Source organism: Neovison vison, chromosome 2 (assembly GCF_020171115.1).
Source record: "Neovison vison isolate M4711 chromosome 2, ASM_NN_V1, whole genome shotgun sequence".
Classification (NCBI taxonomy): domain Eukaryota; kingdom Metazoa; phylum Chordata; class Mammalia; order Carnivora; family Mustelidae; genus Neogale; species Neogale vison.
This window is the reverse complement of record NC_058092.1, coordinates 105,414,912-105,430,340: the sequence shown is the minus strand read 5'-3', so window position 1 is coordinate 105,430,340 and position 15,429 is coordinate 105,414,912. Positions and strand designations below refer to the sequence as shown.

Here is a 15,429-nt window from a genome sequence, read left to right as displayed (position 1 = left end):
TTTTCGGTTTGTGATCACTGATTCCATATTCGATAAGAATTCGTACATTAACTATAGTAAGAGAATCCGCAGGCAGGAAGCGTCTGTGGCGAAATCTGAGGCTATCTAGCTCACGGTGTCTTTTGATCTGTTCTTTCCAATAGGCAGCCGACTGCCCTTCTCTAGGGTGGAGGAGAGCCTCGTTATTATTTATTAAGTACTGACACTACACTAGGTCCTGGGGTGAAAGCACCTCCCCTGCGGCCAGTGACACAGGTGCCGCTGGTGTCAGGAAGAGGGACGTACGTGTGCTGGGGCTGAACCTTGGCACCGCTGACGATGCTGGAGGGAGGGTCTTGAGGAAGAACAGACCTTCATGGGAGGGCTCTTTCACCAGCCTGCGGCGAGCCACACGGCCCCTTCTTTGATGCTCATTTGTTTCGACTTGTTCACTTAATCCAGTCTACTTTCAAACCCCTAAGGCTCCTCCTCACCTCCCCACTTGCTCTCTGGAATGTTTGCCTGTGTGCAAACTTGTACACGAATCGTTATGTGTACCTCTGCATTGAACAGTCTGTGTTGCTTGAACACAGAGCCTGTCTTCAAGTGTGCACACTCTCTGGGTATGTATATAAATGTTTCCCGTGCAGGTACCCATGCCCCGATGTCTGCATACAGAGACAGTGGCGGGGAGAGTTGGCTGAGCATGCATGACTCCACATGCTCTTGGGTCTCCTGCATCCCTGACTCCCTCGCTGTAGTGTCGGTGTCAACTTAAATTTCCCTCGGGTGCCATTTTAAGTTTGCATTTGTTGGCCAACTTTTGTTTGTTTGCTGGGGACAGGCCCGGACTTCGTGTCATGTGACCAGGAGAGAAGCTACAGTTTAGTGCCATCCTTTTGATTCTAGACTGGGAGTGGTGGTGATTTGATTATTCCCAATTATATCCTTAATTCCTTTTCTGACTCAGTTCAGTACCGGAGAAGGTAAAGGTGAGAACTAGAGTTAAGGTCTGTCACTAAGTCAATCAAATATTGGTTTACACTATGCTAGTCCCTGTACATTCCAGGATAATTTAAATTTTAAATTTTACATATACATATGTATAAAATGTTTAAGTATAAATTAAAATATACAAACATTTTAAATGTTTTGTTCATCCATCTTCTACCCTTCTTGAATAGCACAGATGTAGGAGGAATGTGAAATGCTTTCTCTAAGTCTAGGAAAGCCAAGCTCTGCTGTGTCAATGAAGAGGGACTCCACTGATACACAACACAGACAGAAAGGTCACCTATTTTATCTTAAACTGTCATTTGACTCATTTATTGCCACTTGACTTTTCCCATGTTGAAGAATCTGCTGAGTACTAGATTTTATGTTTCCTGAAAGCAGGGACTGTGTCTCGAACCTCTTAATGTCCACATAACATTGGGATGGGGATGCCTTGACAATGCAAGTCACAGAAACAGCTTTTGGTTCCACGTGGAATGCTCTGTGTATTCAAACAACCATTGTGTGCCTTTTCTAACATGGTTCATGGCAGGTAATTAAGTTCCAGAGAAGAGACAGACTGACTAACATTTCTTATAATTTTGGAAATATCAAGCAATTAAAAGCACTCGATGGTCCTCTCACTTTGAAGTAAGTAAGAATCATTCTGAAAGTCACTGAGACTCTAATTGGGGTGTTATCAGCATGGACCCCAGTACTGGGGGTTTACCTATTCCTTTTCTGTTCTGCAACCAACTCAAGAGCATTTGTTAGTTTTTAAAAACCTGCCCTGTGGGGGCGCCTGGGTGGCTCAGTGGGTTAAGCCTCTGCCTTCGGCTCAGGTCATGATCTCAGGGTCTTGGGATGAAGCCCCACATCGGGCTCTCTGCTCAGCAGGAAGCCCGCTTCCCCCGCACCCCGCCCCTCCTGCCTCTTTGCCTACTTGTGATCCCTGTCAAATAAAATCTTAAAAAAAAAAACAACAACAAAAAAACCCTGCCCTGTGCACAGGGTCTGAGTTCAGATTTTCCCAGAGATGGCAGGAGAAAAGAAATTGAAGTGCTCCATATAGCTCCTTTTTGATTCTGGGTCTTTCTTTCCTAGTAACCCATCAGTATACCAGCCCGCAAAAGCAAAGGCCAGTACAGCGTCGTCTGCCTGAAACCACGCAATGTCTCGAGGAGGGGTGCAAGAGATGCCTGAAGCACAGCTTAGACCATATCAAGACTATCTCCCTGTCAACAGCATTCCCCAGCTCCCACCTTTACAGCTACCGGAGTGCCTTTAAACCACACACCACTTTCAAAATGGCCTACCAGAGGGGCTGTGCTTCGCTCTGTCTTGCTGTTAGAGATGTTCTGGATGTGGAAAGAGACGATAGTTTCAACCTGGCCCTTCAACACAGCTTCTGCAGCTCTGCAGAGACGAAAGAGAGGCACACACTAGGACTTGCTTCTGTCCCACCACCTGTAATGCCAAAGCACTTTAACCCCTGATTGAACTTGTGAGAGAAGGAGGGCGGGTCTGTGTGGAGAGCCACCAGAAGTGTTGAGTAAGAATCAAGAAACACAGGTTTTCATTATTCGTGTCTATCATTTACCACCAGACTTCTGAAATCTAATGAGAGCCATTAGCAAATCTCAAAAGAGACACTAGAAAAAAACACCCAAGATTTTCTCCTTCAAACCAATACACTGTGGTAGGTGTTTTATAGAATCTTGGTTCCAAACCCCAACCATGAAAGGCAAACATGAAATCTCACAACACCTAATGATAATTTAAGGCTGTGGAAACTCACTCTGTATGTATGTAGGGTAATTCACATTTTCTATAAATTAAGTAAGTGGCTAAAAAAATCTGCTGATCCACCCACCAGAAACATAGGTACCCAAACATTCACAGTACTTATCTCTATGAATTCCAGACATATTCTTCTCTTAAGTTATATTTTCTAATTATTCTGAGATAGACACGTATTACTTGTGTTCTTTAAAAAAGAATACTAAACTATAAGAAAGTGTATATTGTGTAATCAATCTCTTTTATGTTTAAAAAAAGATCTCTATGTATATTATAAGCATAAAAACTTTCTGGCAGGAAAGCCAAAGAAGAATCATCAATGGTCGCCTCTGGGGAGAGAGGGTAGGGAGGTTTCATATTTTATTTTCTTTTACCCCTTTCCGTACTATTAACTCTAAGTGAGAATATCCCCGGTGAGGGGAAAACAAGGATTACTCTTCAGTGGGAATAAGAACTTCAGTGTCCAAATGCACAAGCCATGTCAACAGCGAGACACAGCTATTAACTTACTTATTGGCCATCTCAGTAGAAAACACATACACCACTTTGGCGGGAGTCTTCTGAGCAGGTGTGGGCTCCGGGGCAGTAGTCTGGCCATGGGAGGGGGTGGACGACCTGGGGGCTGCAGCATTGGATGGGGTCATCGAGTGTGGCGTGTGCTGGGAATCCTGGGACTTTATGTGGTCAGCAGAATTACATTCTAAAAGAATGAAAAGACTCGTGTCATAGAAAGAAGAAAACTTATGCCAGCATTCATAGCACCACAACACAAACCCACCTTGAGAATGTCAAAGAGGAAGTACCCTGCTAAGAGGAAACCTCTCCACCTCATAAAAATTCCAGAACACTTCTCCTGAAATGACCAATTACAAAGCACTGTCCCCCACCACCCCTAACCTCACCACCTCCTTCCTTCTCTATTACGCACCCTTCAGACATTAGCACAAAGGTCCCTCCTTCCTGGAAACCCTTTTGGAACCTCTTGGACTGGATGCCCCTGTGAGTTGAACCCACAGCCCCCAGATCCCCTGATTTCAGCATTTATCACATTTATTGTAATTGTTTAATGAGCCACTATGCAGGTGCCCTCAGATTCTTACAGCCAGCAACCGAACGGTGCTGACCATGCCCCCCACGCCCAGCACGTGCAGGCACTCCCACAGGCCTCCCACTAATACTGGGGGGAAGAGAGGAAAGACAGGGAGCAATCGCTCAGATTTCCGTTTCTAATTTGGACTGGTGGGGAGGGTGTCCCACTTCTACTCCTGGAATGCAACTTCATGCTCTGGCCTATAGTTAAGATTTTTGGTTTTATAGTAGGAGAAAAAACAACAGAAGTCGTAGCTGCTGGCCCCGCCTTCTTCCCAGCTGGCCAGGTTTTGCTGCCTCCCTTGTTTCTAGCACATGTAGCCACCCAGTCCAGCCACACGGGAATCAGCTGTGACAAACCCCACGGGTGCCAGCGCTTCCTCTTGTCACTACAGCTCTGGCAGAGTGGTGGCCAAAGAGTACAGACCCCAAGTCTTAGAGGGCGAATCCGACAGAGAAGAGGAGAGGCCCGGAGAACTGCTCCAGTGTGGGCCCCTGGCGGACACAAACTGGGGCTTAATAGTGAAGAAGAAATAACAGGGAGGCCAGAAATACCCTTAAGAACGTGGTGAGGACCGTGGAACATCTGCCCATAAACCCCGACTCATGTGCGTCCTCAAGAGCAAGGACTCCTCCACAGGGTGGTTCCCGACTGCTCTTCAGTCAGTAGGAAAATGAGAAGGAACAGTCCCATCTTAATAAGCTGTGAGGTGAGCTCCTGAATCTGATACCTACTCTCCCCACTTGGCTGCTCTTAGGCTCTCCGGCACCCACCAACGTCAGGGGCCTTCCCTCGGGAACGCCTACTTCCCTCTGAGTCTCAAAGATCTTATAGACATACCTTTAATGTCAGAGTCATCGTTTGGAGTCCCAGGATCTCTCTGATCAAAGGAGTCGGCGGAAATACTTCGCTCCCTTTTCCCCTTGCCCTTGGCACCATTTCCAGCCCCATTCTTCAGCCCCATGCTCCCACCTGGGCCAGGGAGTGCTTTAGGTGTATGGCCCCCACTCTTGGAGTCACAGGGGGATGGCTGGGATTGGCTGGCTGAGCCCCCCTGTTTACCCTGATTGGAGAATTTGGAATCCAGCTGGGGGTTTCCAGATGGGGACATCACTGTAGGGGGACGGACCATCACCTCCTGCTTTGACTTAGGGCTACTAAAAGAGACAAATAATAAAGGGAGATCAGATGCCGGATGCAGCCGGTCAGCCCAAATCAGGGAGAAGCAATTTTTAGAGTAGGTCAAGGAGACGCAGAGGACTGAGTACCCGCCCTAACTTTCACCTCAGTTCCTTCCCCGCTCCCTCCAACCCCTCTCTCTTTTCAGCGCTAGGTGCTAACTAGCCCAGAGGAGGCTCAGGCAGAGTGGCCTGCCAGGTCTCGGGAACCCTAGAGTCACATGGGGACCCATCTCTAGGGCTTCTGTCAATAAAGGACAATGGTTTCTATGTACATAGAGAAGTGACTCTCATACTAAGACTAGCTCAGAGCAAACAAACAGGCATCGTTAAGATCAAAATACTATCCACCCCCTGGCTGACAACAAGGAGCAGCTGTAACGAGAGACTAGCTTCCCTGCTGGAAAATACAGCAGGGCCCAGAGAGCAGGAGAGGAAACCTGCTGGTGAGTGGCAGGTTAGGGAAACCCTCCCAGATATGAATCCCTCCAACAAGCAGTACCACACGCCAGGGCACATGCGCTCACGGGTGCCCCAAGGGAGGAGGAAAAAGTTCTTTAAAAAACATCAATTTCAGTACTGTGGAATGCAGGAGAAAGCTTCACGTTGGGGGGCTGGGGGCCCCTAGGGGACATCCTAGGACCTTGGGCCTCCTCACCATCCCAGGCCTCGGTTTCCTCACATGCCAGGGTTAGTACACCCACTGTACCGGGTGGATTCTAAGGTCCCTTCCGTTGTGCTTTGGTGAGGGGGGAGGGATGGAAAAGGGGCACAGTCAGGGAATAACGGGCAAAGCGCTGCCACAAAGTCTGAATGCACTGTAGCCTGTTGACTCGTCTGTTTTCTCTTCCTTTCCCCATTTCTTCCACTTCAACACACTGTGCCCTCAATGAGTGTTCGAGGTCCACCTCCGACACACCCCCCCGCCAGGGGCAGCTGGGCAGGCCGCAGCCCTTACCTCTGTGTGTTTCCTGACGGAGAATTCCTCACTTTAGGGTTACTGGAATGCATTGATTGAAATCCTGAGCTTGCAGTCACAGACAGGGATGGGCTCACCGAGTTCCTCTCGGGCAGCAGCAGAAAGAGCTGCTGAGAGCAGTGGCGGCAGCCCGCTGCTCGCTGGGGGCGTCCCTTAGCGCTGGCCACCTGTATGCCTTTTTCCTCTTTGTTTTTCTCTGCTGTGGAAGTGGGTCCTTTCCCCTTGCAGCTCCAGCATTCTCTGGGGGTGTGCCTCCTGCTGCCAAAGGGAAATCTCGCATCTCCAGGGCACACTATGGGAAAAGGCCACCCAAAAAGAGTTGGGATCAAAAACACAAAAGATATAAAACACCCTTACAACAGGATCGAAGGTAAGGTGCTAGCCAGCTGGACAGTGCAGCCTCTGGGTTGCTCCTTGGCTTCAGCGGGCTTCAAGGAGCAGTGGTGTCCATGCTCTGACACTAAGGCCCTGGGAGAGTGACAAGACTTTCTGCCAGGCACACAAGCCTCCTGCCTTGTAGCGTGGACCCGGTGTTTATAAGCAGGTGAGAGAAACATTTTGTCTTCAGCCACATATTCTCCCTTCCATCTCTCTACTTCCAAATACAAACCAGTCAAACACCTGGGTTTTTCTTTTCTCAAAACCATGCCTTGAAACTGCAGGGTACTCCAAATCCAAAGCTACTATCTGGTCCTTCACCTCAAATGGCCAACAAGACACTGAAATGTAACAAACCCATCCTAATTCAAACCACGAAACAAATGAATCTATGTTTCTATTCTTAGGGCCTTGTGGTGGGACACTGGAGGAGTTACTTCTGAAATCAGCTGTTGAGCCAACACCAAGTACAATCATTTCTGCCCCCTGACTTCCATGATCTTTCTATTAAATTATGCCAAGGATGTGTCTTGCATTCTCACTGTTTAATGAGGGGTACCCTAGGCATGGGGAAGCATGGGAATGATCCGTAATGCTGAAAGTAAAAGAACATCTCTGAAAGCTAAGATATTTTCTGAGCCAATTTGCAAGGCTAATTTGAAGCATAAAGGTCAAGAAAATATTCCCAAACCTAGCCAGAGAACAAATGAGAAAGCCCTTTACTTAAGGACGCCTAGACTAGATACACTTTCAGTCCCTTCTCCTTCCAGGGTAGGTCCATCATGGCTTTCTGGTAACCACTGTCCCCCTCAGCTCTCTCCCCACCTTCTGCTATCTTGCCGCTGGGGTATGGGGCCAGAGGAGGAGATAAGATGTAGGATTCTTGGCTGAAGGACCAAAGGGAGTTAGCAGGAACTCAGGTTCAGATTCAGCTTACATACCCTTTGAGAGACTCCAGAACTGGACTAAGTTCTGGGAGCTCTAGTCCAGGTTTTGGCACCGAGTAGGATCACTGTCAAGTGCTAAATGTCTCTTTCTTCATTTGGAAATTTGCAACAGGAATACGGAAGTTGTCAGTGCACCAGATTACATTTTTTTCTTTTTAAGTGAAGAAGTCAGGAAAAAGAACTAGAATAAAATGTTACGGAATGTTCCTATGCCGACGTTAGGAGAAAACATCCTAAAACACAATTTTTGTCTCGATTACACTTAAGGTTGTATTTTTATTCCCCACCCCCCCTTCAGCTTTTTCCTTTTTCTTTTTCAGTTTAAACTATAAAATTGACCGTGGTTGTCAAGTTTGACATATGTGATCATAAACCATTTCATAACCTCTCACTAAACATCAGGAATCACTGGAAAAACAGAAGTAGCAAATGAATCTTGCATGGACAAAGCCATCAGAAAACATTTACCTCAGGAACAGAAAAGCAGTCACCACCTAGATAGTCCCCTTCTGTAACTTCTGGTACTTTCTGTCTGCATCACACATTCTAGCACTCAATCACATGTCATACTGAATAGTCCTATGTGTATGTTTCATCTCCCTACGTAGACTTTGTTCTTTGAAGACAGGAATCTTGTTTTAAAGTTCTTTGGCTTGTCTATAATCGTCAGCGTGATGTACTAAGATGTGGCTGGACCCTCCGTGATTTACCCAGCTTCTCCCAGAAAAGAAACACCTGGCATTTGTGTTGTACTCTTTTTCCAAAGGAACTCTGAACATATTACAACTATCGAATTGCCTCCATCTGCCAGGCATTTCTAATGAGCCAATAGCAACGATGATTTCTAATGATACTATGAGCATACCACTCTTTAAATTCAAAGTACTCCTACAACCAGTCTCTTGTTCTCACGAGTTGCTCAAGCTTGATCAACAGGCCTGCACAGATGAGTGGCCAGAGCGCACATGAGCGGAAGGCAGGGCCTCTCCCAGGTTTGCCCAGACCCTGCTCTTCCTCAAGGCCATCTCCTTACCATGACTTTATGGGTGGAGACTGTGCAGAAGGCTGAAACAAGCATGTGGACTCACTGAGAGATGGGCAACAAAATCTAGGGTTTCAACCCTTGATCTAGGGAGTTGTTGGAGGAAGTTACCCTAGCCTTGGCCTAAGCCGAGCAAAAAAAAATCCCACCTGGTATCTTATGATATAGTTCCAAAGACTCAAATTAGGCTCTCAGGCTCCTACATTTATTTACAGGGTAGGCTCAAATGTTTTACTTTAAGAACTGGAAAACCTTTTCCACCGAAGAGACCTTCATTAGAAAAACACACAGATTTTGTCCTCTGCTACAAAGAAAACTCCTAACTTTAAGATCCATTTATTCAACTCCCTTTCCTTCTTAGAAGCTATATAAAATTCTTCCTAACTAGGGGTCAGGCACTCTTTTAAGTCCCTTCGTACTAAGCTCACTGACCACAGCACCAGGAGGCAGGTACCCCTATTCTCCCTATCTCAGAGATAAGGAAACTGAGCCTCTGAAATGTTCAGCTGTCTGCCTGAGCAAGGTGGGTCATCTCCGAGTTAGCCAGACCCCAGTGCGTGGGAGAGCTGGCACAGGGCCGTGCACCCTGGCTGTGCTCTTTATCACTCCAGTGCCTGTCAAGATAGGGACTCCGGGGACATGGGGAGCCAGTGTGCAGAATCAAATGCTCAGGAACACAGTACCAGCGTGTGGGTGAACTACTGCTGGGATGACTACCATTCTCTAGCTCACTTGCTTATCCTGCCCACTGTCATTTCGTATCTTGTTATCTCCAACTGTCCCCTTCCCTCCCGCCCTCCCTTCCGTCAGTGCATGGCTTGCCCTGGCTTAACAAGAAAAGAAGTCACCACGTCAGACATGACATGCTCAGCACCAAATCTGCAAACCCATTTTCCTAGTACCTAGCCCTCTCCTTCTTCTCTACTATTGAAACAGACAAAACAGCCCCCTTTTCCCCAGAGGTCAGTCCCACCATGGGTGGTATAGGCCCCATTCCTTCTAGCTTTCTGAGAGCTCTCTCTCTCTCTTTTGGCCTTCCCTGCCATCTCCAGGATATTTCCAACCACTGCTTGGACATGGAATAGTCTCTTCCAGCATTGAGAAAAAAACAAAAAAATTACAGGAAAACAAAGCCCAGCTCTAACATGTTATTATTCCCTTCCAGAGCCAAGTCTCCCCAGGGTTGACAAGCACACAGTCTTTACTTCCTTACTTGCCATTTACCCTTTCGCCATTTTTAAACCAACTTCCCCCCTCTACCCCTATCTGGATCACAGAAACCACTATTTTGGTTCAGGTCACCCCTGGCCACTGCTCTAACCTCATTTTACTCCATCTTGTAGACTGCCAGCTGATCGCTTCCCTCTCGAAACTCTTCTCTTTCGGTTTCCATGGTGCCCCACTTCCCTAGATCTCCTCCCGCCTCTCCAGTCACTCTCTGTGTGCCCCCTGTGCTGGCCCCTTCTCTATGCGATGTCTAGAACTCTGAGGTCCTTGGGACTCCACCCTGGGGTCTCTCCGCCTCTTGTTCAGTAAGCTTTCTCCATGCCAACCACTCCCAGTTTCCCAACCACTCCCAGTTTCCCGTCCCCAGTTCAGCTTCTGCCCTGTGGGCCTGAACCCACAAATGCCACCTGGGCATCTCCCTAGATGTCAGACTCAACAAGATGGGCCAGGAATTCATCTCCAGATAGCCTGCCTCCCCAAAGTGTTTGTCTTTCCTTCTTCCACACCGTGGTAAATGGTACCCAGCTGCTCATGCCACAAAAACGGGCATCATTCCCGACAAGCCTCTCCCTAACCTCAAGCCTCCATCTTGAGTCTGAATATTTTTGCCAAGTGAATGAAATCATGGCTTCAGAATTTCATCTTCAGAAAGGGAAGGCAGAGACCAAGAGTGATTTGTCCATCCCTATATTCCCAGCACTTCCTATAGCACCTGGCACGTGGTGCTCGCTCAAAAAATATCTCTTGAATAAAAGTTGGAAGCTTTTCCCCAAGCTCATCTTTCTAAGCCAGCGAAGCTCTCTAGTGCTACAGTCCATCATCAGACTACTCACCCAAACCCCAAGGGTCACGATACTGCAGTGCTCATCCTGGAGGTGAGGAGGTAGAGGAATCCAGGAACCCCCTTCTCAAAGGTCCCCTCACCTGGATGAGGATAAAGAAGAAAAATCTCTAAATGGCTTTAAAAGAAAATCAACTATACATCTTGCTACTGAATATCTTAAGAGCAGATTTCCTATGTATTCTAGAATGTGCGATTAAGAGACAGTTGTCGTCTCCCATGTAAAGGGAATCAGCTTCCAAATTTTAAAGAGTTTATTAGCCAATCTGTAGACATCTCAAGGCCCCTGAGACCTTCCCTCCTCCCCAAATGCACATTTTATTTTCAGAGACTGGGAAATACTGAGGGCAAATAAAATCAATGTTTCTACTTTCCAGATTTCGGGGCATTGAGTAGGGATAAAAAAAAAAAAAAAAAACCTCACATTTTTTTGCTTCTGCCGACTCCTTGTTAGTGCAGGGAACTGGAGCTAATGGGGAAGGAGAAAGAGACAAACCTGCAGACGTGCTGTTGAATTCACGGAGTGAACTCAGTCGCAGCCCTCCCTCCTCTGAACCCTCACTGCACAACAAGCACTCAGCAAGGAAAGGTATTTTCACATGCTTTTGTGAGAATGTGGGGCTGAACAACCTGGCCAGGTGATTTCCTGTGACTGAGTGCCTACTGTGTGCAAAATGCTACACTGAACGGGGCTAGAAGAGTAAGAAAACAACAAGCTACTGGTCAAGCAGGACGATTTTTAACATTAGTCCTCGTAAAACAAAATTATAACCGTGAGTCTCCTCCTTTGCCCAGATTTTATAGTTCTGAAATTGCAAGAAAGAACCAAGTTCCAGATTGTCCTAAGGCCAAATTATTTTGGAATCTTTTAAAGGAGACTCTGTAAGGTTGCCACAAAGTGGTAAATAAATTCACAGATTAATCTGACCAAGCTCAGAATCACCTCTATGATTCCAATTTCATTCTTCCGATGATCCTTTCCCACTTTCCTGCTCTAAGAAGTCAAGTTTATTACAACTGTGTCATGTTTAATGAAGTTCATTTTCTATGCTATGACCACTACTCCATAAAAGGCAGAGTATCAAACTTAGAATGTGGAACTAAAAGGCCACAGGATTCCATTCTGAGCTCATTCTTAACTTCTGGCATGCCAACTTCTAACAGCTTCCTCTCAGCAAAAGTACACAATGGGAAGAACGATCATTCCCCAACATGTGGAGGAAAAATCTATACAATGCATATATGCATGCACAGAAAACCCTGGTCCATACAAAATACTAATGAGTGTTTTCATCTTCGAGGGGTTGGAATGCCTCTATTGTCCTTCAAGCTAACAAACCTGAAGCAGGCATATAACTTGTATCAAACTAAAGAGTCTTGACAAAAGTTAAGGGTTCAAAAATGAATTTCTATCATTTAGAATAATGGCCACCCAAAGTAAAATTTCAGCACAAATTTCCCTTCTTTGTGAAATCCTCCTTGATTCCCAGCTGTCCCTAGGAATGTCCTCTGGGGCCCTATAGCACTAACACTCGAAAAACTGTATCTCTGTTATGTGTAGACAGAGAGCCCCCTGAGGAAAGGGTCATCATCTTAGCACCCAACACCCAAAAGAAACTCAATAAATACTGGGTGATTCAGGGATTATAATGAGTGTGGAGCTTAAGTTTTGCTACCCTTGCCTTGCATTTACACAAATCAATGAAGACATGCTAAAATAACCTAACTTCCCACCACCTGCCTTTCCCATGAGGTGAACTAGTGCAGAAGGTCACAGAAAAATGGAAGGTAACTATGCTTACACTTTTGACTTGCATTTAACTTCATGACTTTTGCCCTGGGAACTGCTAAAATAACGAACAAATGTAGTTTTAACTTACAAGAGACCCTGCAGAAACAAGCAAAAAATCCAAAATACTCAGGTGAATCACAGAAGTCTTATGTTCATCATCAGGTTCCTTACCTTTCAAGATGTCCAATCTGCTCTCTCTTCTACATTGGGACACAGAAGAACTTTCCAAGAATGAGCTCTGCCTCCCAAACTGAAGGGAATTTTTAGGTCAAAGTGGAGTGACACCAGCTAGCCCCACATTCAGTCCTACGGGGGTGAGAAGAATAGAGAAGTTCATACCCCAATTCACCGACTGCAAAGAAAACCACCCATTCCCCAGTGCTCTGTGGCCAAAACAGTATTTGGAAGGAGCAGTGAGAAAATAATTAGGTCAAAAATGGGGAAGGAAGGCAAAACCACTAAAACTCAAAATGCAAGATGGAGCAGTACAGCCCAAATCCATCCCATTGAAGCCAGGGTTGTTTATTAGAAAAGCAAAACCACTAGACACAAAAGCCTCCTGCTAATCATTGCTTTGAACTTTCTCCACGACCAAGAACAGTCACCAACAGGTGGCAAAATGAACTTTTACTTCCTATCTTCTTTATGTCCTTGTGTTCAACATGATGGAGATGCTGAAAAAATATTGCAAAAGCCTAAAATTCAAGTGGCCAGAAGATACTTTAACTTTCAAAAATCTGTTGGGTCTAGAGAAGGAGTTCTTGATGTGGGACACACTGGCTCACATGGGGTCTATGGAGAGACTTTGTGGTCGCTGTGAACTTACTGGGGAAAACTTCCATCTTTACTCGCAGTCATTCACCTCTAGCAAAAGTTTGTACTGCCTTCAATTGTGAAGTGAGGGAACAATCAGTGGTAGGCAGTATTAGCAATCCTGTGACTGTCACCAAGACGCACCATAGGACACTTCCACGTGGCATTATACTTGTTGCTGATATCCCAACAAAATGTTTATACTCATCCCTACTTCAAAATTACAGTATGGTGAGATCTACAGCTATGTTCTGTTATTTAATAGGTTAGAAAGAAGCATATAAATTACTGTATCATAATTGTTTAATATTTTGTTAACTGTTACCTTGTCACTTTTAAGACTATTGTGTTCCATTTTATGCATTTTAAAAATCCAAGTCTTGAAAGAGGTCTTACACTTCATTAGGTTGCCAAAGGGGTATGTAGGACATAGGAGGCTAAGAACAAATAAAGTTGTTCTAAAACAAAGTTCCTACAGATTCTAACATCATAATCACCAGGGCAGACAGACAAGTAAGTTATTCCACCAACATTATTTCATAGCTGGAAAAAAATTAAGGCACCACGAAGCCAAGTAACATGTCCAAAGTCACTAAAATTTAGGATGGGCATCTGCCTAGGTGAGCATTCACAGTACGTATATTCCTACTCTTCCATGGGGACTTTTTCTTACATTCCACAATTGTCATCACTACGACTAACTTCCTACTAAATGGGGAAGAGGTATCACCTTTCAATATTAGTAGAAAATCAAAACCCAAACGATAGAACAAGATGGATGTATAAGGTACTCCTTTTCACTCTGATCAACTATACTGCCGTAATTGTTACAAAGGCTGAATCTGGTCTGTTCTTGAGACAGAGTAATCTTTTAGAAGGGAGAAAAAAGTTGGGCTATATCATGTCTCATTCTCAGACACGTTCAAAGCACTTTGCAGATAGGCATTCACTTGTTAATGGGTTATGACGGGTTAGGGCAGTGGTCTCACCACTTCATAAATGGGAAAACTGGACGATAAATACAAAAGATTGGTTCAAAGTCCTAAAAGTCAATGGGAGAGCCAGTTTCCTGATTCCAAGTTCAAGGCTCTACCCATTATACCAAATCATCATGAGCAAATATTTAGTTGATTATAATGCTTGGGACACCTCTTCCTCTTTTTTTTTTTTTTTTTTTTACCACCCCTATAAGCCAGAAAGCATCTTCTTTTGATTCACAAAAGCAAATATCTCATAGAATAAATTCCAATGTACATAAGTACGTTTTCACCAATGCTCCTCATCTAAAAATCCAAGTCAGGGATCCTGAGCTCAAAAGCTAAGTTACATACAAGTTGTCTTCTAAGAAGAGAACAGTGTGGAATTGTTCCTTCATCTTTTAGTCAATGAGCTCCTTATCTACCTACCATATCTTGTGGAACTATTATCACTTTAATTTCAACACTGTTATTACAAAATTATATTATAATGGTTCAATACCATTAGATCCTCAGTCCTAAAACTGTGAAATGTTACCCCTGCCCCAATTCTGCCTTAAATTTTCTCTTCTTATTTAAACAACTAATTAGTGGAATCCTCAATCTTCAAAGCATCCTTACATCATCTAACTAACTTCTCCTTTTATTAATTCATCTCTGTCTTCAACAGTTTGAGTCTTTTTTCAATAGTTAATAAGGATGTCTTTCTTAAATTTGTACTTAGGACCAAAACATTATTCACAGTAACATTAATTCCTTGCTAAACTTCCCAAATCACTAGTATCAAGACAAAAAACAAAATCAATAAAGCGATCATGTTGCAGAATCTCCACGAACAGTCAAAAAGGTTCTTAACCCACACATGACTGTTACCCACCCATATCTTTTTGCCCTCCCAACCCCCATCTCTCAACTATTTTACCATTCATCCTTCCTACCTGCTACTTCCAATTCATTATTTTGTGCTCTGTGCACAAGAGTCCAAATCTCTGGTCTAAGAATGAACACTTATATCTTGTATATTTCAAATGCTAGTAACCCACTACACATCACTGACCCAAATGAATCTCTTTACACAGCCACGAAATCACTTTCCCATTGCAGTCACTGCCAGTCTGCCTCAAAGCCTAACTTCACACCAATTCCATCACATCTTAGAGTCTCTCTGCCAAGTGATAGATACTTTATGTCCATTTCTTTGCCTTGTCTACTAACTTTTTCGGTCCCCAAATGGACTGCAATTTAAATTCTAAGTCCCTCCTCTCTAGCACAGACCAGGGCCCCTGGAGGACAGATTTGAGGCCTCCTCCTTCAGGCCTGCGAACCTTCAGGTAAGGCCCCCAGCGACAATATTACAGGCCTCTACCCTTCCCTCTGAACATAATAACCAACC

At 44.9% G+C, this 15,429-nt stretch overlaps 1 protein-coding gene across 7 annotated transcripts in view; it reads right to left on the bottom strand.

Moving 5' to 3' along the window:
* The window catches only part of BCL9 (BCL9 transcription coactivator), an 84,008-nt gene that overhangs the window by 7,809 nt on the left and 60,770 nt on the right, over window positions 1-15,429 (bottom strand). For 4 of the 7 annotated variants that reach the window (XM_044239066.1, XM_044239061.1, XM_044239064.1 and 1 more), the window contains exons 2-8: window positions 12,418-12,552; window positions 10,879-10,923; window positions 10,447-10,537; window positions 5,999-6,311; window positions 4,703-5,019; window positions 3,283-3,472; window positions 2,289-2,388 (exon numbers count right to left, since the gene is read on the bottom strand). In XM_044239066.1, the coding sequence (XP_044095001.1) occupies window positions 2,289-2,388; window positions 3,283-3,472; window positions 4,703-5,019; window positions 5,999-6,051 (660 nt within the window). In that variant the 5' untranslated portion in view covers window positions 6,052-6,311; window positions 10,447-10,537; window positions 10,879-10,923; window positions 12,418-12,552. Of the gene's footprint in view, window positions 1-2,288; window positions 2,389-3,282; window positions 3,473-4,702; window positions 5,020-5,998; window positions 6,312-10,446; window positions 10,538-10,878; window positions 10,924-12,417; window positions 12,553-13,384; window positions 13,410-15,429 lie in introns of those variants that run through there. The other 3 variants (XM_044239065.1, XM_044239067.1, XM_044239062.1) reach the window with 3 other exon arrangements.